Source organism: Perca flavescens, chromosome 7 (assembly GCF_004354835.1).
Source record: "Perca flavescens isolate YP-PL-M2 chromosome 7, PFLA_1.0, whole genome shotgun sequence".
Lineage (NCBI taxonomy): Eukaryota > Metazoa > Chordata > Actinopteri > Perciformes > Percidae > Perca > Perca flavescens.
In genome coordinates, this window is record NC_041337.1 from 29,218,538 (window position 1) to 29,243,632 (window position 25,095).

Below are 25,095 nucleotides of genomic sequence, written 5' to 3' on the forward strand. Positions count from 1 at the left end.
AAGGGGTGTACGGTATTTTTTCCCAAAAAAATTATTCTTGATAAAAAATAATCCTTTTTTGTTGCTGTCATGCATATCAACAGTGTTAAATCCTGTAACACAAGCAATCTCCAATCTCCAGTTAATTACATTTAACGGACAAATTGATTACTTCTTTAAAGGAAGTTATTGAATTAAATGCTAAGTAAAAGAAATCTGACAAATTATACCTAATGAGAAAGCTTAATTTTTCAATTTCTATCTTGCTTCTATAAATGATCCCTCTTTGTCTTTCTGTCTCTTCTATTCTTTGTGCACCTCCTCTCCTGTTTTTTTATTTATTTTTTTTATCTTTCAGTCATTGTGGAGTGTGTTCTCACAAAAGTGAGTACACCCCTCACATTTTAGTAAATATTTCATTATATCTTTTAATGGGACAACACTGAAGAAATTACAGATTGGCATGGGGTACTTTCAATAAGATCATCTCTCAATGCAAATCAAACCAGCTATTAGGCTAACCGACATAAAACCATGCCAATCTCTAGGTAGGTGAAGGGTATGTGATGATGTGGGGCTATTTTAATTCCAAAGGCCAAGGAAACTTTATCAGGATGCATAGTATCCTGTATCCATGAAATAACTGGCCTTTAAAAATAAACATCTGCCTGCCTCTATGGGAATTTAACATAGGGGTGTACTGACTTTTGTTGCCAGCGGTTTAGACATTAATTGCTGTATGTTGAGTTATTTTGAGGGGACAGCACATTTACACTGTTATACAAGCTGTACACTTAATACTTTACATTGTAGCGAAGTTTAATGTCTTCAGTTGTTGTCCCATTAAATGATATAATGAAATATTTACTAAAATGTGAAGGGTGTACTCACTTTTGTGTGATACTGTGTGTGTGTGTGTATATGTGTGTGTGTATATATATATAATTTTTTTTCTCTAAGGTGTCTTACTGCTTACCGTGTCTTACCCCCATTTCTCACGGTCTTAAACTTTTGATCAGCAGATGAACAGCCTGTTTAAGTTTAAATGCAGTTTTCAATAAATTGCCTACTCTCTATTTTTTGTCTCTTGCTCCTGTTTCTTCTTTTGGCATTTTGAAGCAGTACTTACAACCCGGTTATGATCCACTAGCGCGAAATGCGAAAAACTTGTTTGAGAAAATTTTGAAAAAGATTTTTCCCCCGGTCTTAAGATTTTGTTCAAGAGTGTATTTTGTATTGTGTGCCAGTAATCCATTTGCTTTTCTCCTGATCCACACTTCCTTTCATTCATGTCCCCCATGTTTATGTCAAGGTAATAAAAATGAGAAGAAGTCAAAGTAATCATAACATATATTAGGAAACTTATATACTTATATGTTGTCGATGAAGTTTTACATTTAACCTGACCTAACCTGAAACGTGTGTGTGTGTGTGTGTGTGTGTGTGTGTGTGTGTGTGTGTGTGTGTGTGTGTGTGTGTGTGTGTGTGTGTGTGTGTGTGTGTGTGTGTGTGTGTGTGTGTGTGTGTGTGTGTGTGTGTGTGTGTGTAAACACACCAAGCACATGTGTCTCTGATGTAAAGCAATCTCTCATTTGTTCAGTACCTACCATCCTAAATAGAGTGGAGAGTAAAACCTTTTATCTCAGAGCTCTTCTCTTTAGTTTAAATTAAACAATAAGAGCCGAAGGGGGTAAATGTGTCAGCCGTTTCCAACAAATGCCCCAAAACTATATTTGGCTTTTCACAAGGGATGCTGACATTCTTTTCCTCGACCACATCAAACTAGCAATCCTTTTTGGATGTTTTTAGTATTTAGAGCCATCTGCCAGCCCAACGAAGTGAACATGATTCCTCAGAAATGAAGTTGAAATAACTAAAACTGGTCATAACATCATAATATAACATCATAATAAGATAATGGTGTAGAAATATTACATCATTTGGGAGAATCCCATGTTTCCGTATTACGTAACATTCAGGATATTGCTTAAAAAAAAACGTATAATTGTGAATACAGAATGGGAAAAACACTTTTTCCCCTCCTCAGACTTATCATGCATCCCTTTGTGGGAGTCTCAACACCAAGATTGGGAATTACTTTATTGTAGCATATTGTAGTACTGTAACAGAATATTATCACTAAAGTGTAGATTAATCTAATTAATAATCTTTGACAAAAAAAACTCAGCATTATTACTGTATCCTACCTTTATAATGAGAAAATGCAGCAGTACAGTGTTTAATCCCCCCCTCTCTCTCTCTCTCTCTCTCTCTCTCTCTCTCTCTCTCTCTCTCTCTTCTCTCTCTCTCTCTCTCTCTGTGTGTGTTGCAGGCTCAGCAGCTACAGAAGAAAGATGCACAGCTGAAAGCATTGGATGCCTTCTACAAGGAGCAGCTGGCACAGCTGGAAAAGGGGGTACAACATTTACACACACACACACACACACACACTTACAAAGACTTCATTAGAGGCTTCCACAGATTGCCAAATTTTCACATACTGTACACACAAAACTATAAATACATACAAACATACTTTGCAACACACACACACACACACACACACACACACACACACTGCATATATAAACACCCACAAACAAACATACACACTATTGTACAATCACACAAATGCAGGCACAGTACACAAGATTTCTGCGTGTTCACTCAGCCGCCGCACTATGACAAAAAAAGGGTGGACATGAACGGTCTGTGTTGTAACTCTCATTATGGGAATTTTGCAACATGAATAGCATCAGCTGTCTTGAGACTGGTCCAACACACCAGCTGAAAAACCCAGCTGGAACACTCAAACGTACTACTGTGTGACAGCGACAATCACATTAACATGGTGGGTGGTTACCAGGCTTTTGTCCCCTTTTTTGGATGTCGGATATGCGCTTCTTCCATCTAAAAGAAAGTTAAACTAGCTGCCAAGGCTGAATAAGACAGCATGCAAGGTGCACACAAACAAGTGTAGAAAAGGCACTTCACAAGGTGGGTCTGTAAATGTGATTCGAAAAGGGAACACGGATTTTAGCCAGCCTGAGCATCTCCACAGAGCCCTTAGAAGCCCTTTCATCCCCTTTCATCTGTCTCTCTGACATTTACCAGGCAGAAAAGGTGTGGAAGCTGTTGGTCTCGAGTTAAGTCTCAGCCGTCACCAGTCGACACGCGAGATGGACCTTTACACGGGTTCTTTGGGGGAAGCACTCCCCTAGTTCTCAAATGGAGAAGACCTTTAGAGGACATTATGTGTAAAATCTAAGTATTATGTTGTGTTAAATGTACAACATGTAATTTTCTACCGCTAGAGGTTTCCATAGGGGTTACTCTATCAAAGCACGGACTTTTGACGATAAAGATGCGTGGGATTATGAGAGTTGTTGACTTCATTGTTAACGACCATTGCCGATGAAAATGTATCTGTTCACGGACAAACTAATATATTAAAGTTGTACTCACGTTTAGTAACATTTAGTAACCTATATTCATGTCATGCCATTCTAATGAAATAGGCGCAGTCTTTCCCACATACAGTAATGACTTCATTTTGTGGTGGTAGCTGACCAGTTAGTAAGCGAGCAAGCTAACATTGGCCAGCTAGAACCACAGTATCACAATATATTTCACATTAGCCACCAAGTATTAGCATGAGCCACTTGTTGATCATTGTAAGCTGGATTGCTATTGAAATATCAGTGTTTTCACTATATACAAACGGCAGCCACGCTGCTATATTTTTGCCGCCGCTGCTTCAGAATTTTACGAAATGTCATGAAGGTGCAATTACACGACTCTGCAGAGCTGTCTGCTACCACTGAACCCGTCATCCGCTCTCTCTCCCCTTTGAGGGTAAGCAAAGGAACAGTGACAGGACTTCATCACTTGCAAATTCATGACAACCAAATAAACAACGGTGCGAGAGCAGCAGTGACAAACAGGGATGAAAGCCTCGATGGCTGATTTCCCATGGAAACTGGGCTTATGTCCTGTGAAATATGACCGCTACAGTAGTTTGGAAAAAGTTCATTATGGGCACTGAATTAGATGAATTTACTGTGTATCAGACCCCAGATGAGAAAAGAATCTACAGTAGCGTACCCTGTGGCCCGCCTGCTTCACTCCCCGCTAGGGGTGCAAGATATAACGACTCACTATCGTTATCGCAATATCACGTTGTGCATTATAATATCTAGGGGTGCAAGATATATCGACTCACTATTGTTATCGCAATCTATCGAAAGTGTCGCAATAAGTATGCAATATTTTGTTCCGTCCGTTGGCTGTGTGACTTAGATGTGTTTGATTTAGATCTCGCTTGAAACGCTATAATGATCATGTTTCATTGGCCAGTTAGCGTGCCACTTGCACATGTTAGTTCACGTCAGCGCACGGGTCCAGTATGTGACAGACCCTATGGAGCATACCACGTGTGTGCATATTTTGACAGAGTGACAGTGTAAGTGAAGAAATGGATAGAGACAACAAAACGGAACGAATCAGAGAAGCGAAAGAAAAGTTGTGTCCTGTTCTGTAGACATGGTCCTTAGTTATTTATTCAGGTTGGACCAGTCAAATATGACAGTTAAGTCAGTTAAAATAAACCTTTTGTTGTAAGAAAACTTGTTTAATTTGTTATGAATCTATTTAGCAACTTTATTGCTCATATTTTGGCACAGTGTTAGTAATGTCAGAGTATTGGTCATAGTGAGTGAAAAAGTGATCTGATATGCACATTTAAAAATGTGTTATGTAACGTTATCTGTAATTGTTCATTAGATATGTGTGATATTTGTCAAGCTGACTGGACTCACGGTAGTAAAACAGATTTTATTCTGATCCAAAGATTAAAATAGAACTCTTTCTGTGAGGGGGAAAAAAAAGAGCACAATATTCTGGAATGCATTGCAAATGAAGCAAACTGTTGCTAAAAAGGAAACAAAATAAAAACAACACGCTCCGTGTCATCAATTAAAATTACAGATTTCTCTGGCTTTGAATTGTTTGAAACAATTGGGATAAAGTATGTGCACAAAAACAAAAAATATAACATGCGTATAGTTGTTTTAGACATTTTAATTCCAGGAATATTACATATTATATCTTTAACCATGGCTTATTGAAGTCTGTCTAGCAGAGGGAGTGGTGGAAGCAGATTAAGTCACCCGGGGCAACCGTTAAATTGGAGTGCCATCCCTGCAGTGTTACATTTGCCCCTGTGGTTTATTTGTTTGGAGCGGAGAGTAGACTTGATGCTCAATCACTCACTCAGACTTTTAATTGAATCACTTTTCTATTAATTTGCATCTTGTCAATAATTTCTTTATTCCTGATGGCTTTTGGAAAATTGACAGAAACAAAATCTCATACCAAGTTTGGAATAAATCTTGTGCATATGTGCATGTCAGTAGAGGTTATGCTTCGTGTCGGCCATAAGCTACCATAAGCGGATAGAGTTCTTGGTAGCCACTGACACGAGCAATAGGCTTTATTCTGTTTGGTTAAGTCTGAAGTTTGGGCTTTTTGGAACTAGGCATGTCCAATCCTGGCCTGCTAAAGAGAAGACAAGAACGGTGTCTTTCTTTCCTTATTTTCTTCTTTACTTCCTTCCCCCACGATTCTGTGGCTGTCTACTTTAAATGACAGACAGACACACAAAGGCTTACTTCACCATAACACAACATCTGTATTCTAATTATCATGCAGTCAGCCTAAATAAACATTTATTAACTCTATGCATAGTCTCTACACACACACACACACACACACACACACACACACACAGGTCTTGGCGTCAGATGCCCGGCTATTTGTGTTAGTCTCATTAGTAGCAGGTTGGGTTTGCAGAGGGAGTAGAAGACTGGCAGGCTGACATACGGGTGGCACAAGCTGTGTTTGCTGTTGGGCTTAGGATGTTTCTACACAGACGTGTGTGTGTGTGTGTGTGTGTGTGTGTGTGTGTGTGTGTGTGTGTGTGTGTGTGTGTGTGTGTGTGTGTGTGTGTGTGTGTGTGTGTGTGTGTGTGTGTGTGTGTGTGTGTGTGTGTGTGTGTGTGTGTGTGTGTGTGTGTGTGGGACAGAGAGAGAAGTGTTTTTTTTTTCATGCATACTGTATATTCAGGTGCACGTGTACTATATACTTGTAAACGGGGGAATTTATGTGTCTGTATGCAGGATCAGTGAGTTTGCAGACTGCATCAGAAGCCACATACAGTAATACATTGGATTTAGTCTGTTTGACGGCTCAAAGCGTTCTCAATGCTTGAGGTTTAGTTTTCTTAAAGTGCTCAGCTGAACCCAGGGTTTTCCCTGGGTTTTTAGAGCGCTTAGGTACAAATGACGCTATATACTCATTTGCATTCAAGTGACGTCATCGCGCAATTATTTCACTACAACGAGAATAGCTTAAAGCCAGCCCACCTTTAAGTCAGTCAGCCTGTGCTGAAGTTGTCGCTAGCTCCGCTGCTAACCCATTCACTTTAACCAGCGGGTAGCAAGCGAGACATGGGAACTTGTCTTGAGGAGTTGTAGCATTTATTCACGAACAGATTAGCTGTACACAGAGCCTTACTGCTATCTTCATTCTCACCGGCAAACGACCTCCCGCTCTCTTTTTCCTCGCTGACGTGTGGGCTGCAGCTGGCGCTGTGTGTGCAAACCATGATGCATCGTGCAAAAGACAACGAGCTTATTGTCCAGATGCTCTCCACATTGTTTTTACGTTCACACCTTTTTATACAGTCTATGGTTCATACTCTAAGGCGGTACGCAAAAAAAACGCTGATCATAAGTCAAGTCAAACTGAGCTAGGCTTATGTTAATGTTATCTCACCCTTTGCATTAACATGCTTGCAGGTTTTGGATGTAACAAAAACACATCACATATTTGACAATATGTATTGAGAAGAAGAAAGATTCATAATTTTAGGTGAGGTCTAATACCTGAGAAACAATCTGGATAGAACTGTGTTTGAAATCTGAATGTTTTTGGTGCGAAAAGTCTTCCAAAAAAGAGGGTTAAGATGCCATATCATTTTTAATATAAAGAAATATGTATGGAAATGCATTTGTCAAATGCAGAATGATGAAGGTATTTCTCAATATACAGTTCAGTGCCTGGTGCTTTTGTGCTTTTCAACTGTTTTGACAACCCAGAAGTCTGTTGTCGGTCTTTCCATTTCTCACAAAATGTCAATACTGGAAAAGCCGTAGTAACATGCACCTTTTACTATCTGCCTAATTCTTCCTTTGTCTTTTTTTTTCTCTCTTTCCCTCACTGTCTGTCTTGCTCTCTCACTCTCTCCCACACACTCCTGTCATAGTAAAGTATAGTTTGAAGCTGGAGGAAATAGAGTGTACAGAAGGAGATAATAATCCTCCTCCAAGTCTGACAGGTTGCTCGACGCGCTGTCAGTAGGGGCCTCCATGTAGTGCACCAGAAAAACACACACACACACACATACACACACACACACATACACATACACACAGCTTCACTCCTTTCCTGGCCAGAGAGGTAGAGGACTTATTTGACAACATACTGTATGTGTATGTGTGTTCCTGACACGATTGAGTTTGGCCTTCTGATCACAAGTTTTTTTTTTTAAATACCGTATTAAAAACTTCACTTTTCTGCCGTGTTGCACTTTCTTATGCGAATGAATACACCCTGGGCCCTGTGTAGACGGAGTCAAATATAAAATGCACATTCTACAGCCAAAAAGGAATACAGTATGTGTCAGGCAAATTAAAAGTATATCAAAAACATTTATCCTTTTAGATGTTCAATTCAAATTAAATGATCTCACCAAGTGTTGAGAAATGCACGCACACACACACACACACACACACACACACACACACACACACACACACACACACACACACACACACACACACACACACACACACCTCTTGTTGCAAAGGCGAAATGAGGTAACTGGAATGGAAGCCACAGCTCTGTAATGTTTAGTAATGTTAACTTATTACGAAACTCATATCTTCATCTCCAGATGGGTGCAGCCTCAGTGGAAATATAGCTAACAAGCTAAACTAATAAGCAGATTCGAAGCCCTCGCTGCAGCATATTGAGCAGATAGCTTTCCACAGGATGAAAGCCTTAAACTTTGACTCCGTCTACACAGGGCCCAGGGTGTATTCATTTGCATAAGAAAGTGCAACACGGCAGAAAAGTGAAGTTTTTAGTACGGTATTAAAAAAAAAAAAAAAACTTGTGATCAGAAGGCCAAACTCAATTGTGTCAGGAACACACATACAGTATGTTGTCAAATAAGTCCTTTACCTCTCTGGCCAGGAAAGGTGTGTGTGTGTGTGTGTGTGTGTGTGTGTGTGTGTGTGTGTGTGTGTGTGTGTGTGTGTGTGTGTGTGTGTGTGTGTGTGTGTGTGTGTGTGTGTGTGTGTGTGTGTGTGTGTGTGTGTGTGTGTGTGTGTGTGTGTGTGTGTGTGTGTGTGTGTGTGTGTGTGTGTGTGTGTGTGTGTGTGTGTGTGTGAACACTTGGTGAGATCATTTAATTTGAATTGAACATCTAAAGGATAAATGTTTTTGATATACTTTTAATTTGCCTGACACATACTGTATTCCTTTTTGGCTGTAGAATGTGCATTTTATACTGCATTTTACATGTGCTATAACTTTTAATCTTTGATTACATGGGTGTCCTTCTTAACCACATCTGGGCATGTCATGGCTCTGTGACAACAACAACAAAAAAAACAGTGTAGTGAATGGAGTCCTGTTGCCACCATGCAGAGATTCCAGGGAGATGCAACATTACCTCCAGAAAGACGTGAAATGAAGTTGACATTTCTACACTTAGTCATCTATGTGTGCTGTAGCGTCGCAGCTAATGTTAACAGAGTTGTAAGTCAGAACGATTAGCTGTCTAGGTGTTCCATTAGTGACTTTTGTGACCCCTCGTGGCTATAGTACAGGAGAAGAATATACAGTAAGACATACACACCAAAAAAACAATGCTTAAATAGATGGAGGCACATACATTTAAGCATACAGGACACAGAATGACACACTGATATATTTCTCAAAGCTCACACACACACGCACACACACACACACAGGTCAGGGTCAATAGCGTGACATGATCAAAAAATCTTTTGTGGTGTTCAGTGAATACCTCTGCTACTTTCAGGTCAGACCAAAAGGTTAGATGAGGTGGGAGTGTGTGTGGGTTAAAAGACTACTCCTTTTACAGTTGGATCAAAGAGCGCCCTGTGTGTCTCTGTGTGTGTATCTGGGAGTTTTTTTGCCACCTATTTGTAGATAAAGGTTTGTGATGTTTGCAAAATGCCTTTTTGCTGCTTTGTCTAGTGTCTGTGTATTTCTTTTTAATTTCGTTCATGCTGTGTGTGTTTATGTCTAGGCACATATTTTCAGTCAGGATAGAATAACCTTATCAATGCTCTACTACGACCAATTATAGCCTGTGTGAAAGGCTCTAAATCCTGATCTGTAGCATGCAAGTTGTGTTTCCAGTTCTTTATTAGCTTTAAAAAATGACATGATTTTAATGAGCCAACAGCCAACGGTGAAAGTAAATCCACCTAATTACTTTTGAGCTTGCCATCGACTCCAAGCACCGAATTTCAGAAATGTAATCCCATAGTTGCAGGGCAGTTGTAAACATGTGTAGACAGCTGTGGGAGAATGGCTGCAATCCTCATCAGTAGGGAAGCAGAAATCTTTTCGTCTATTGATGGCTGATAACTGTTAAGTACAGCTGTTGCCACTTTTTCACAGCTAACAGGCTTGACACTCCACACATTGCCTGAATTTTTCCTGGCAATTCTTATATATGTAATATTTTGCACATTTCTATGATCATCTTGGAAAAAATAATGGTTTCTCCATCATTGAGATTTGCATCATTATTCAATCTTTTTTCTTATGCCGTGCACGTGATATTTTTTTTTTCTCGCTTTTATCCCTCTTTCAAAATATCGACCATACACCTCATCATTGCCTGAGTATTCAGATAGAGCCCATTAATGACATACAGAGCCCAGGGGTGATTCCAGGATTTTTTTAAGTGGGGTGGCACGGGGGGATTTTTATCAGAATACAGCATAGTAAATCTTCTTAGAAATATAGAAAATATTAAATATGATAAAACAACACAATCTATTAATTATTAATTTTGCTTTCTTTTTTTATAAATTGTGTATCCAATTAGAAAACACATTTTCTATTGGCTCTTAAGGCAACAACTTGGATATTCATCATGAAAACATTAACTGGCCATGTGACAAGGGCTGGGAAGATTTTTCTTCACAGAACTGTATAAAAATGTGCAATACACGTACAATAAACTTGCCTCAAATTTCAACAAAGAAAACCTTGCTGTACACAGTTTTCAGATTATAAGAAACCGAACAGAAATAAAGTGCAATACACAATTGATTACTTACAGCAGCAAGTGCTCTGCAGCGAGTTCAATATGTTTCTACTTCTAAAGTGGCCTCACAATTTCAACACAGTACACAGTTGCCATACAATGTGTATTTAAAGTATATATTCATTGACCAAATTGAAAGGCAGTGATTGGCAGAACAGGCAGCAAAGTGACAGTAGTCTGATCCAATGCAATCATATTTCAGGGGGGCGGGTGCCACCCCAGGACCCCGCTCTAGACCCGCCCTTCACAGAGCCTCTGTGCAGCCATGATGTTGGGAGCACATATTCTGGCTGTAGAGCATGAAAACTGAGCAAGCTTTACAAAACGAGTTAATGCACCGAAAAAATAAAGGTCTACAGGACGGAGAGTGAGTGAACATGATGTGCAAGTTGGAAATAGGGAAGTTTCAATTAGTAGGCTGCAGGTGCCTTATATTTTAGTCAAAGCCCCTACAACTGAGTGGCTTAGGTTTAGCTGCCAAATCCCTGACAATCAGTTGATTCATTAAATGTTGAATGCTGTAGATTTTGTCCTTGAGCAAGATACTTCATCCTTAATCGGCTCACTCATTGTAAACTGGCAGAGATGAGAGCATCTATGCAGGGTGGAAAGGAAAACGTCAAGTTTCCCGTTTTTGTAAAGTTTTTACCAAAGCTCATGAACAGACTCAAAACAAATGTTAAAATGATCGTCTTCAATATTGTTCCCTGTGCTTTGAACTGAAGATCTCCTAAAATAATTGGGTGTCAACAAAAAAAATAAAAAAAGTATTAATTTAACTTATTTTTTAAAAGTAAGTGCTGTAGTACAACTAACAGGAGACAATTTATAATAAAAAGAGGTAAGTTTGGAGACACTACCTTATTTAATCATTAAATTAATAAATATGTTTGTTGTATCTCTTTTCTGTGTTGTAATTTGTAGACGGCCCTAAGCACTTGTCTTATTGCCGGTAGCAGCAGAGAGCAGAAGCCAACAGGCAAGTGTTATTTAAAGGTAAAGGTACTTTATTTGTCACATACACGTACATGTAGCGAAATTCATTCTCTGCATTTAACCCATCCCTCAAGGGAGCAGTGGGCAGCCAATGACAGCGCCCGGGGACCAACTCCAGATCTGAGCCAGTGCCTAGATCAAGGGCACTGACTGGAGAACCTAGTACATGTTTTTGATGGTGGGGGAAACCGGAGCATCCGGAGGAAACCCACGCAAACATGGGGAGAACATGCAAACTCCACACAGAAAGGCCCCGGAACGACCTGGATTCGAACACAGAACCTTCTTGCTGTGAGGCCACAGTGCTAACCATTGGGCCACCATGCTGATTTAAATAAACTCCTGGTGTACTTACAAACTTTCCAATCCATAGTTTTATGAGTGCATAACGTATTTGTACTAGTGTAGAAGTTTGGTATCATTTTGGGCGTTATTAGTGGGGTAACTTACAAAATACACACTTGGATCCATTAGCGCCTGCACTAAGCTATTCAGCTGATAACGCTAACTCTCCCAATGTTCGATCCAGGTAAAAAAAACTTCTGGGGGGGTGTTTGGCTTGAGGTCATGGTGCAATGGACCCTAGGGTGAAATTACTCCGAAACATCACTTAAAGGCCATTGTGTAAATACAGGTATTGGTTGGGCGAGTGAGATATTAAGGATAAGATGATAAAAGAATAGAAAAATTTGCCCTTACTTCCATAAAATCAAAGCATTTACAGTGTGTACTCAGCATGCAGTCATTATTTATCTCATTTTGGCAAGATGTTCACAAATACACCTGAGGCTAAATGTACTGTAAAAACAGAAAACATGCAGGTGCCATTTTACCACACACAAACTGATTTTCATGAAAATAGCACATGTGGAGTACCTTAGACCAGAGATCTTTAACAGGGAGTCCGGGACTAACTTTTGCATAAGAGTTAATGCAAAAGTTAATATGTCTGAGAATATACATAAACATGAGTCCACATATTATTAGCAAAGCTAAATACAAACAAAGATAAATATATAAAGATAAAATGTACACAACATTGATGACAGGCGTAATGGCCTGTACTAAGGTAGCCATCCACAGATACAGTTAAACTTAAGGATTCACTGTGCTACATGTATGTTTCACATTGAAACTATTTATTGACATATATATAGTATATATGCCAATTATTTTAATAGCTGTGTTTTAATAGTGTTGTATGCACCACAAAAGGCCACCCTACACATTATTGTAGGCCCAGTTTAATATACCAACTCAATTTCGTACAATATGTAGTTGGGGGGGTCCCTACTCTGTCTCTCTTACAGCTAAGGGGTCCTTGGCCTCCCAAACGTTGAAGACCCCTGCCTTAGACCATGCATACACATGGTTTTGTAGACCGAGCTTATGGGGACAAGATAAGGTGGAGATTGAAAAATAAGGTGCGATGGAATCTAGATAATGAACATTTAACTGATTGTGCGATCTGTAAAATGCCCGTCAAAGGCAGAACGATACATTTCATTTTGATTAATTACTATCCATTTTTATTTATATTGGAGGTATTGTTTTGTTGTCAAGAGTATGTGTTAATGATGTATTCGATCTGTTTCGATACGAGCACTATAGACTAAATTATTGATTACCTCTCTCACGTTTAATGATGGCGAAAGATATATCACCGTACAGGTAGACGTTGTAAATATCCACATATCGAAATCACTCGAAATGACAGCTGCTCATTACTATAGAACCTTCCAGATGCTACACAAACGGTGAAATTACGCTACTTCTTTGCAGTTCTTTTCACTGGCAGTTCTGACAGGTCTAATGAGTTGGAGAGCAGGCAGATGTATTGAAATGCGACTATATGATTAAGGGCATGTCTATGATTATTTATGGTTAACTGTCAGTCTTGTGTAGATGTGGTCAATTTAGCAATGCATACTTACACTTATACATCATTATACAGTACATTATCCTTCCCCTTGCCTTGAAGTACGTCCAAGAAGATAAAAGGTTGTGCGAACTATGTGAATTAGGAGAAGTTGAGAACAAATCACATTTTCTCCTGTGTTGTCCGTATTATGATGAGATGAACACCGATTTTACATGAAATGTCTGTCCAAAATCCTGAAATGTTCTGCTGCATGGATGATGACCAATTGGAGTGGTTGTTTAAATTTAATATTTATAAGTTGGCGACTTTTGTTTCTAAAGCTTGGCAAAACAGACTAGAAGGTTTATTTGTTTAGGGTATGTGGTTACTTTGGCATCTGGTCCTTTGTCCTAGGTAATGGGGTCTTGTAAGCCCGTGTGGGCTGGGCATATTTTATTGTATGCATGACACAATAATAAAAAAATATTCATTCATTCATTCATATACATGCCTATGTAGAAAAAAACATGCATATACATACAGTATTTCAAGCTCTTAAGTTGTAGCCTCATTGTATGCAGCATTGACTCCAGATTGTGTAATACCATATGGGTAATAAAAGTAAACTTTTCATAAAGAGAAAGCACCAATGAGATTACACTGAGGCACAGTCTCAAAAGTCTGATTCTTTTTCTCTTCTTTTGGTTCTTCCTCCTTCCTTCCCTAAGGCCTAGGAAGAGTGGATAAGGCTTAGGACGCAAGAAGTGTTTCCAGTTGTTGACGTTGGCTTTGTCCGTCTGTGTGGTATTTCAGTGCCACAGGTGGGAGGAGAGGCGCAAACAGGTGGGAGGTTCATTCAAATGAGGCTGGGCTATATTTTTGGTGGAAAATATGCCCAAGATGTTGAACTGATAGTCGATGTTCCTGGAGTGAAGTCAATCTGCTGCCCCTTTTGTGACTTTGTCCGAAAGCACCACATTTGGAGCAAATGCACAGAAATAACACAATAATATAAATACACAATTTTATTTGTGTTTATTTTATTTACCAACCACTAGATTTTAAATCAGCCTAAAAAAAGAAAAAACTTTTATTGTGGGTTAAAGCAGGAACGTCGGTGAAGCGGTCTGCATTTGTCTATGTCATCGTTATCCACAGATCCAAAGCTGCGTTATACTGTATGCAAAGCTTCTCTTTTAGTTCACTTAATCTCTGCAGCCATCTGAAGAGAACAGGACAGAGATGTTCATAAACCTGAAGCCTCTGATTGGGGATGTGCCGGATAAGAGCACAGTGCCATGACGTTCTACCGTGTTTACCTTGGTTAAATCACATGCAAGTGAAACCAGGCTGCTACAACAAAAAAAAAAAAAAAAAAAAACACACACACACACACCAGACAGGTTTGTTAGGAGTATTCTGCCCAGGATTACCAGACTTTATTAATCCTTTGCGTCCCAACCTCCTTTCCAATTCTTGAAATGCATTATGAAGCAAATCCTGCTTGGTCACATTTTAATATATAAGTGACCATTTGCAACATGAAATCGGGCGGAATTATGTTTGAAATAGCGTCGGACTGATGCGATCATATAAACAGCTTCACCAATTTATTTTTGGTTCTATTATCGTTGTACTGTACCAACAAACTGTTGAAAACCCACACCATCTGCCTCTAGCTGCATGGTGCTGTGTGTTCACATTGTGCTACTCGGCTTAATCCAGACAACCACATGATTTTCTAGAGAAGCCAATTCTTAATTTTTTTCATTTGAGCTATTGTCGTCATGCGTCACTGTGATTGGCACAGTTGTGTGAGATTAGTGAGAGCGTGTTTATTAATTACTCCACCCTCAGATCTATATTCACCCAGCCCTTTTGCACTTTGCGCTGCTGCACCTACGTGAACCAAAATAGCAGGAGCTCTTGGAGACGGCCACGACTATGTGCACTTGCACGTTTAAAATGTCAATGTTCTTTTTTTAAATTTTCATTAATTTCTTTGTTCTCATTTAACCAGTGCAACTCTTTTCTTCATGCACACGCACAGTAATAGAACTAAATGGTGTGACTTGCTGTAAAGTCTCATCTGTCTAAAGTAATTCACATTGGTAACTTTTATTAACACCATTCACATGGTCATAAACCATTTTGTGGTTCAGTTGGCTGTGGCATGTAATACAATTATGTATTAGTGTTAGACAAAACTAGCCATACGTTGTGGCATGCCCGGGACTGCTACTGTGTTCAAATCAGGTAAAGTTAAATCACAACAGTTAAATGTTCTGAAAAAATATTTTATAGTGCAGAATCATGCACACAACGTTTCGGCCCAAAGTGTGGCCTTCCTCAGGTGTATTTGATTATGGTGACCCATGACCCTTATCTCTTGTCATCATATCACATGATCAGAGGTCATGTGATGTGAATATGTATAAATATAGTCCCGATAGGGCAAAAAAATCATAATGATCTCATTTTTTTGAACCAGGACTGCTACGGTGACACTTGCCAGTTGTGGTGACTCCCTCAGGACCCATTGCTTTGGCCCCTGAGAGGAACAAATGTTCCTCCAGTCTTCATAAGCAATATGTAACTTTCTGTTGTTTAAACATTGTTTTTTCTTCAAATACATTTAGATTTAACAGCAACTGTATGAGGAATACAGTGTAAATCTGTCACAGGCAGGACTCCTTTTGTACCTTCCATACCTTCTTACATATACGAAATACAAGCATAAGTAGTCGAACACAAATCTCTCTTCTCTCTCCACTCTCTTGCTTCTTACATTTATGCCTTCTACACCTTCTCTTACCTTATTCTTCTTTTATCTCCCTTCAAGCTTTTTCTCTCTCCCCCACCCCAATCATCTTTCCCTCCCCATCTGGTAAAGTTTGCTGGTTAAATATTTGGGGGTGGTACTGGGTGCTGGAAGGCCTAAGCTAGGAGGATCAACAGAGGAAAGACTGCAGTTGTTGTGGATTAGCTGCTTGTTTTATCATAATACCACTGCCTGCTTGCTTGGGGTTTGGTGTTCACCGGGCAAGCTGCAAAGTCAGAAATCACGATTTCTTAAAAAATATTTTGAGCAATGCAACTAGTTACTGCTGAGCTTTAGTTTCGCTAGAAGAGGCTAGAATTGCAGAGCTTTCCCCTGGATGATTATACATCTTCACAACTTTACCTTTATGCTGTAGGTTTTGGTGTTAAAACAATTACTGAATTTTTGGCCTGGGGTCTTCTGTGTGGTTCATCTTACAGTAAAGGCGATGTTCAAGGTTTGAACTCTCAAAGGGGTTTATCCTTCAAAGTCTGGAAGGCAGACTGTCTGTCCAGAAATGGACAGTAGAAAGATAAGGGAGAAAAGGAAGCTGCTACATTTTATATACCAAATAAAAACACCAGCAAAGAAGTCCAAATTTAATAAAACAGTGTCCATTATAGGTTCGCTGAGTGTAGTGGATTTCTGCTCAAAATGTTCTTGTCTATGGTCATAAATAGTTTCACTGTACATTACTGTACAGGGAAAATCACCTCAAATGATATTGTAGCACATTGAAAATATCATAATTTTTAAAGTCTCGTAAATTAAAAAAAGATTTTGAAAAATTAAATGTTTTGCTACAGAGGTTTGCTAACCTTTTCAATTGCCATGTTCAGAATGGCCCTGTTTATGACCATGCAAAAGTTTAAGAAATTTAAGTGTGCAGTTTTTGAGAAAACAAAAGAGAAAGTTAGCTCCAGTTAATTTATAACGTTCATAATTCACACAAAAATCCTTGAATTGAGTTCTCCACTACAGCATGACCCAGACTATGACCATGACAAATTTGAAGGTATTTTACTGTACAATGTTGTTGTTTTTTGAAGATTAAAGGGAAAATCACCTTAAAATGCATTGCGGAACATTTACTCTACAAACGTTATTTACTTCTTTTCTTCTTCTTTTTTAACTCTCATAAAATCTTTTCCTTCAGAGGTTTGCTGACATTTTCAATGTAATGTGGTTCAGGATGACCCTACTCTGACTCACAGGATGTAGGGTTATAAGCCTGCCATTAATCACCTAATTCTCCAGAAGAGAAAGACAATTCTCCTCCCCTTCCCTCTTTGCAAGGGCACCGTCGCGTTTGTGATTGGTTTAAAGAAATACAAAACCCAAAGTTTTTTTTTTTTTTTTTTTTTTCCCCAAGTGTGGAATTATGTGGGGTTCAGCTTGACCTTTCTTCAGTGTTGGCACAGCCAAGTGTGGAGATAGGTCTGGCTATGCAAGACTAGAATGACCCTGACTATGACCATGTCAAATCTAAAGTCATTTTACTATCTCACTTCAAACTAAATTGAAAAGTTGGCAGCCCTGTGTAAAGCTGCTACCCAAAATCTGATCTGATTGTCAGTTTAGAAATACAATAACTTACTATACAAAAGAAAAGAAGACACAATAATGCAGACATTAAAAACAAAAAATAAAGCTCAAGTAATGTTTTTTTTTTATGTCTTCCTGTGTTGTCCTTTTAGACTTTGGAAAGATATGAACAGAGCAAGGATGAATTCCACCAAGCTGCCTCCAAGACCGAAGAAAATGTGAGGTGAGTGGCACACACACACACACACACACACACACACACACACACACACATTTACAAACTAATTTGCAGTTCCAAAAGTAAGGAGATATTATTCCCTGGAGCCTCAGACGCACACACACCAACTCTCACACATGTACATAAACATGCACACAGCAGACTAATACTGATAGATAGTGATTTGCTCTTTTCCTCATTTTTACATACATACATTCTCTAGAGCACACCTGACTAATATGATACGTTTTTTTTAATTGGCTGCTTTAATTAAGCCAAATGTAAAGGTGCCGTAGGTAGGATTGCGAAGAACCAGGACTTAGCCAAAAAATTTGAACATCGACAACTTCTCAGTCCCTCCTCCCTTTCTGCTAAAGCCCAAAACGGTCTCTTAGCCCCTCCCCCCCACAAGGGAGAATGAATGCATTTGCATGAGCAGTGATTGACACGCAGTTAGACACCCTCTGGCCCTGATTGGTACATCTGAACAGGGAGCTGTGGATTTTTGCAAATCGCACTACAGGCTGTAGGTGGTGCCAGAGGAGCCAGATTTTTTTTTTTAATGATCTGCTTCATGTAGTTCTACTGGAACTAAATTTGCTGTAAATTTTAGCAAATATGACAGAAAGATAGATAGTTTTATGAGTCTTAACTACTGCACCTTTACCAATACCCTACTTCCCCATCTTCACTTCTCACTGTGGACTTGTAATGAGCCACAGCCAGGGAAAAGGTAGCTAATTATTGCCACTGCAGTCTGTAAAACACCCAGGCCTTGACTTGCTGTTAAATTTTGTGTTACAGCAGTAACAGGGCTTTCCAAAAACGAGTCACGCAAGTATTTATGGATGAGGACAAAATAACAAACACTTCTTTATGCACATCCTTCAGAGAAACGGCTCTCATAAGATTAATTAATGATGTCAAGATAAACACTGACCCACAGAGAATTTCCATTTTAGTACTGCTTGATCTCACTGCTGCTTTTGACACTTTTAACCACAACATTTTAATTGAAAGTCTCCATGTTTCAGTTGGTTTGGCCAGCCCTCTTCTTAACTGGGTTTCATCTTACTTAAAGGACAGGAGTTTTTATGTTTCGATAGGTGGTTTTAAATCTGCGGAAAGAAAAATCTTCTCTGGGGTTCCACAAGGGTCAGTCCTTGGGCCATTGCTCTTCAATCTGTACATGCTCCCATTTGGTATTATCATAAACACAATATATCCTACCAGTCGTGTGCCGATGAAACACAGTTGTACATTTCACTTTCCTCCATTGATCTCAGTTCTTTTAACAAACTAGTAAACTGTATTAATGATAGACTGGGATTATTGTTGTTGGTCCTAAAAGTCATAGACAGATTTATGTACACCTGGATTCAATGTCTCTGAACTACAGTGAGCAATTCAGAAACCTTGGCATTATTTTGTTGTACTGATCTCAACTTTGAAAATCACATCACCAATATCACCAAAACAGCATTTTATCACTTAAAAAATATATCAAAACGTAGAGCATTCACATCTCAAACAGAGTCTGAGAAACTGGTGCATGCATTCATCTCAAGCAGGTTAGACTACTGTAACACTGTATTTGCAGGATTATCCAAACAATCAGTAGGGTGCCTCCAACATTTTGAAATGCAGCAGCTGAAGTCCTTACACGTAAATTTGAACACATTACTCAGGTACTCAAATCACTTAATTGGATCCCGCTACAATACAGAATCACTTGCAGAATCCTTGTCTATGAAGCACTTAATGGTTAAGCTTCTCAGTATGATTCATTCAAAATAAAATTATTATTTTTTACAAGAAGTCAGAAGATCATACAAAATGAATAGATCTTTTTGAACCACTCTTTTAGTGTCCGGTATGTACCGGTCAGCCTGTTGAACGTACAGAGTGCTCATGAATGCCCAACTTTGCCCATTCATACTGCCCACACAGTTGCTGTTATTGTAAGGTATTGCTCACGCTGCCTGCTATGGTGGTGCAATTGTTCAAAACATAGGAAGCGGGACCACCAATGAATGAGCGGGAATCATTGTCTCAAATGAGGACTTCAATGAGTAACTCAAGTTGAGACAGCCTTGCAGCTACTCACTGAACAAAATCAAATCGAGCTGGGACAAGAAGCGAGAAGCGATTGAATTGGACCTTGAGTCCTATTGCTGCCATTTCGAGGTGTTCTGGAAACAAATATAAGGAATATTTTTAGTTTGAAACACAGCATTACTGGTAAGAAAGAAGCATGGTCTGTCAATTCTACCTGGATGACTCATAATTAACCGAATAACCTAGTCCCGAAAGAATAGAGGATCACTACACATTTACACCAAAGCCCTGCACTTCAGTTTTTAGCCTGTCGATAACAAGAAGAGGTTTTTCAGCTTGCCCCCCACAGTCACACATGCATACACAGCTCCTTGTGTCAGCCCTGTAGTTAATGCACCCTGTTATCAGCTGCTCAGGAATATGAGACCCCCATTACAGTCAGATTTAATCCAATGTTAACATGTTTTTGATCTGTGCTGATGCTGAAGACCAGGTGATCTCTGGGGGAATACTATACAGTAATACCGTTAATCCTCTGCTCGCTGGGAGGTTGTGTGTGTGTGTGTGTGTGTGTGTGTGTGTGTGTGTGTGTGTGTGTGTGTGTGTGTGTGTGTGTGTGTGTGTGTGTGTGTGTGTGTGTGTGTGTGTGTGTGTGTGTGTGTGTGTGTGTGTGTGGGGAGGGGGAAAGAGGGTATTCTAAATCCACAAGGGTTTTATCAGAGAAGATAAAACAATCTGAGCTTCCTGTATGGGACTACCTTTATGGACAATTATATACTGCTTTACAGGTTTGAGTGTGGATAAGTCTCTCATTCATTCTGTAATCTAGCCTAACCCTAACCTCCGGGGAATTCAGTGTTACTTTGATGAGTGGATTAAGGTGTAAGGATACGTGTGTGTCTGTGTGTATGGTGTCAAATTATACAAAATAAATGGAGTGTATTTGATGTGGAACTGTATACCTTAGTAGCTACATTATTCACTTAATTACAACAGAGCCATCATTAATGATATTTCTAACAGTGTGCACTTTCTACCATGACAAGTCCAAATGTCTGCTGAGAAAAAGGCCTATGCCACTAAATAAAGGTTTTTACTAAAAATGGATATGATTCATGTTCTGCCCTCGTGTTGGTGTGCGTCAAATAGCGTTAGTAAAAGGGAGGCAGAGTCTAGATATAGACACTTGGAATCATTCTTGTATTCGAAAACAACAGACAGTGCCATGTTCTGACATTTTCAGATGCCAAAAGACAGTTTTATGTTGTAAAGAGTGAAGTTTTCCCCCGGCTCCACTGTCTATGTCATTCTGTGTTTTGTATAAGTGTATACATGCCTATATATGTGTGATGTGTTAATCCTCAGTTTAATCCTTGGACCAAAAAGGGGGCTTTGGCTGCCAGCAATCTGGGGTATGAGGGAACCAGAAGGCACAGGGGCCTGTGTGTGTGTGTGTGTGTGTGTGTGTGTGTGTGTGTGTGTGTGTGTGTGTGTGTGTGTGTGTGTGTGTGTGTGTGTGTGTGTGTGTGTGTGTGTGTGTGTGTGTGTGTGTGTGTGTGTGTGTGTGTGTGTGTGTGTGTGTGTGTGTAAGAGAGACTGCAACCTGTAGCACACAAAAATTGTCAAATTCAATGGACCATGATAAAACGGCACTTCAATCACTTTCTTATCGCTATCTCTCTGTTTGCATTGCTTTCTTTGTCCAAACCTCCAAATTTGCCTGCACACATTTATTTTTTCCCCATGCTGTCCAAGTTCTGAATGAAAGTTCTGCATGAGATAAGATGAATTTGGCAGTGAATTCCACATTTTGCTTTGCATATCAGTGAAAGAAATACAAGTTAATACAAAAATACAAAGTAAAATTAATTTAAGTGTAAAGAAGAAACCAGTTATCACCAAATCCCAGCACCCTCCCATCCCAATGCTTCCCCTTACCCCCACTCCAGATGTCATCCTTAATCAACACTATTGTACTGTACAGTCTTATAGTCCTCCCCTATCACAGGAATCCTTTAGGAACCACAGATTTTGCCCAGTTAGTTACCCTGTTTCCACCTGGTAGTAAAAGAACAAACTGCTGCACACAGACTCTGAGAAGATCTTCTACCCGTCTTAGCAGTGGATTGTTGCAGCAGTGTTCTGGAACTGGTCTACATTGAGATTGCTATGTATAAGGGACCGTTCGATATTTATGTAATGGACCACCGGAGGAAAATAGGGGAGGGTCATGTCTTTTTGTTCTTTGTTGAGGGGAGGGTCATCCAACATTTTGGTTCATATTTTTCCATGTAGCTCTTAGTCTCGGCCCCCACTACCAGATGGATCTGACCCATGAGTTTGCTGTGGGACACGGAGAGTACTGCCCCCTTGGTAGCTGAAACGGGTAATTGCATTGTTTAAAACTGAGTGGAATAATTATGTCTGGCATGACCAGATATTTTATAAATATCTTAAATAACACAGAACAACTAAATGGTGGTAGGTAATACATCTGATTTCATATACTGCTTTAGTAAAAAAAATATTTCCTGGTTGACAATGCGAGCAGCAGGACACGAAAAACGAAAATGACTTTTACTAGTCTGGACATCTTACCGTGCCAAGGATGCAATAAAGGTTTCCTAAATGCCACATTTGATGTCAGCTTACTAATTGATTGCGGGTTTTGTGTAGATTTGGATTTATGTTTATTCCACTTTGTTTAAACGGCGAAGTGGAGGAAGCCTATTGACGAGTCCATAGCATCCAGTTTGTGTGTTGAATGTTACCCAGAGTGCCTTGCTGAATGGTCTCAATGTTTTATTTCATGTGAATACAAGTTTACTAGAGGAGTAACTTAGTATTTGAAGTAATGCAGTAATGCAGGCAGTGTGCATTTAGTTTCCATGCTTATTGTGTTTCCACAACAACGTTAGTGAGTAAATCTACTGAAATGGCCACCACACCATAACAGAGGAGTGGGATGCGTCAGATGAGAAAGCAGAGGTTTAGTCTCGTATATCATGGTTGTAAAAAAAACTATGGGAATCTGTATATATTTGCCAAGCACAAACCAGTACAGAAGGTATCAATAAATTGTTGGGGAGGGCCGTGCCTGTTTTCCAAGTCGTTTTGGAGGGTCATAGAAAAATTATTACTGGCGAGGGGAGGGTCAGGTCTATTTTGGCTAAAGGTCCCAAAACTCCTCCGGTGGCCCCTTAAATAAATAACAAACAGTCCCTAACTGATGACTACTTACCAAAGGCATTTTGCATTTGCCAGCTTGACAGGCTTTACCTAGCCGTGGAATGACAGAGTGTGAAAAAGACATGAGGATGGAAACTGTTGTCTTTTTAGTCTTGATACATTTTGTGTGTGAGAGTGTGAGACAGACTCCTCTTCAGAGTTGAAAGTAATAGAATGAGAGAGAGACAGACAGATGGGCAGATACCCATGTCAAACTGGTCAGTATCCAAGGCTTTATAACAAGGCCAGCTGTCTGTTAAAGTAGTAGTCGAACTAGCCTTAATAGCCAGCCTTTGTCAGATCCTCCAAGCCTGTGTCAGACGATACCAGCCTACGGCGATCACTCAACGATAAGGCTTGAAACATTGACAAGCAAAGTCCAGGGTCCAAGTTAAAAGGCAGAACACTTGGCCATTGTTATTGAGCTGTAAGAGAAAATCCAACTAAAACATGGTGTGTAGCTCACTGAATTTAAACCCCGGTAAATTTCAAACGTGTACATTTAGTGCCACTGATCTTTTAACTGGCTGTTTGAGGAGAACCGTTATGAAGCAGCCTGGTTTGGATGGAAAGGGTATAAGTGTTAAAACAAGTATGCCATTGAGTTCATCAAATGTACTCAAGTGGTGAAATAAATCCCACAGCACCTCCAAATAGAACTACCACTATACTTTAATTTACAGCTGTCAGGGATGTAAGCTTATTACAAGATATGCATCCTGTTAACACATCGTTTAGGACATGTAAAACAATTTCAATCATTTCCTGAATCTGACATGCCAAACTTGCAAAAGCCACTCTCACAACATAGTTAAGTTAACGAAATGAAAATTGTTACATGGGGGCCAATTGAATAGAAGCCCAGGGATACTTTACAATATTTTTCATGGATGTAAACTTAAAACAAAAAGTAAGGAAATTTGTGTTTGGTAGATTATTTCTCTCATTCTCGCATTTGTTGCAAGTCAGCCAACGTGGTTGTGTTGGTCACTCTGGCACGAACAGCACACCCAAGCTGATCCCACAAGTGTTCCCACTGATCCCACATGGGGTTGAGGTCAGGACTGCTGGCAGGCCATTCCATCCTCTCCACTCCCACATTCTGGAGGTAGTCTCTGATAAACCTCGCCCTGTGGGGGATGAGCGTTGTCATCTTGGAGGATAGAGTTTTGTCCCAAACTGTGGAGATATGGGATGGCCACTGGTTGCAGAATCAGGCACCTGATTGTCAGCACCTAGGGGTACCAGAAGCTCAAAACAAGAGTCAATAGCAACAGCAAAGAAAAACAGTTTGGCATTGTCATGGGCGCAAATTTTTCATGGGCGCAACCCACATACTGAGCTCTGCTGCTCATCCCACAAATGCATGTTCCTTACAAATGGGGCACCATTTGCACAGGCAAAAGTGAGAGGCATTGAGAGAAATTAAGTACTCTACCTCCACTTCAATGTTTACGAGAGACAAAGTAAAGTCTGAGTACAAGCATATAGAGGACCCTCTCTTCCTGGTTGTGATAGGAATGGAGAGATGGGAGAGGCTGAGTGAAGGAGTGTGGAGATACAAGATAGGGGAGAAGAGGATGTGTGCCCTGAGTCAATTGAAAAGCTGTCAGGGTACAGGTGCATACAAGCTACAAGCGAGAGATAAGAGGCAACTGTCTCTCTAGCTGTATTCTTCTTCACCTCTCCTGCCCTCTATCTCCCTTGTTATCATCTCTCTTTTTCTATTTTCTTCACCACCGCACCAGTATTAATCAAGCCAGTAATGGTAAAGCAGGAATTCTGACCCTCTGACATGTCAAATGCCATTTCCTGCATCAATGAAGCTACAGACAGGAGATTAGGCGATTAGCTTATTTTAGCATAAAGACTGAAGCTACTAGCTAGAATAAAGCTTTGAACGGGACCAGGCAAGCCTTACCCCAGGATCTTCTCATCTCACCATTGGGAAGGAAAAC

At 39.8% G+C, this 25,095-nt stretch overlaps 1 protein-coding gene across 1 annotated transcript in view; it reads left to right on the forward strand.

The window, feature by feature from the left end:
• chchd6a (coiled-coil-helix-coiled-coil-helix domain containing 6a) overlaps positions 1-25,095 on the forward strand; it is an 89,476-nt gene that overhangs the window by 31,971 nt on the left and 32,410 nt on the right. The window contains exons 5-6 of the mRNA XM_028583209.1: positions 2,312-2,395; positions 17,787-17,857. Of these exons, the coding sequence (XP_028439010.1) occupies positions 2,312-2,395; positions 17,787-17,857 (155 nt within the window). The remainder of the gene's footprint in view (positions 1-2,311; positions 2,396-17,786; positions 17,858-25,095) is intronic.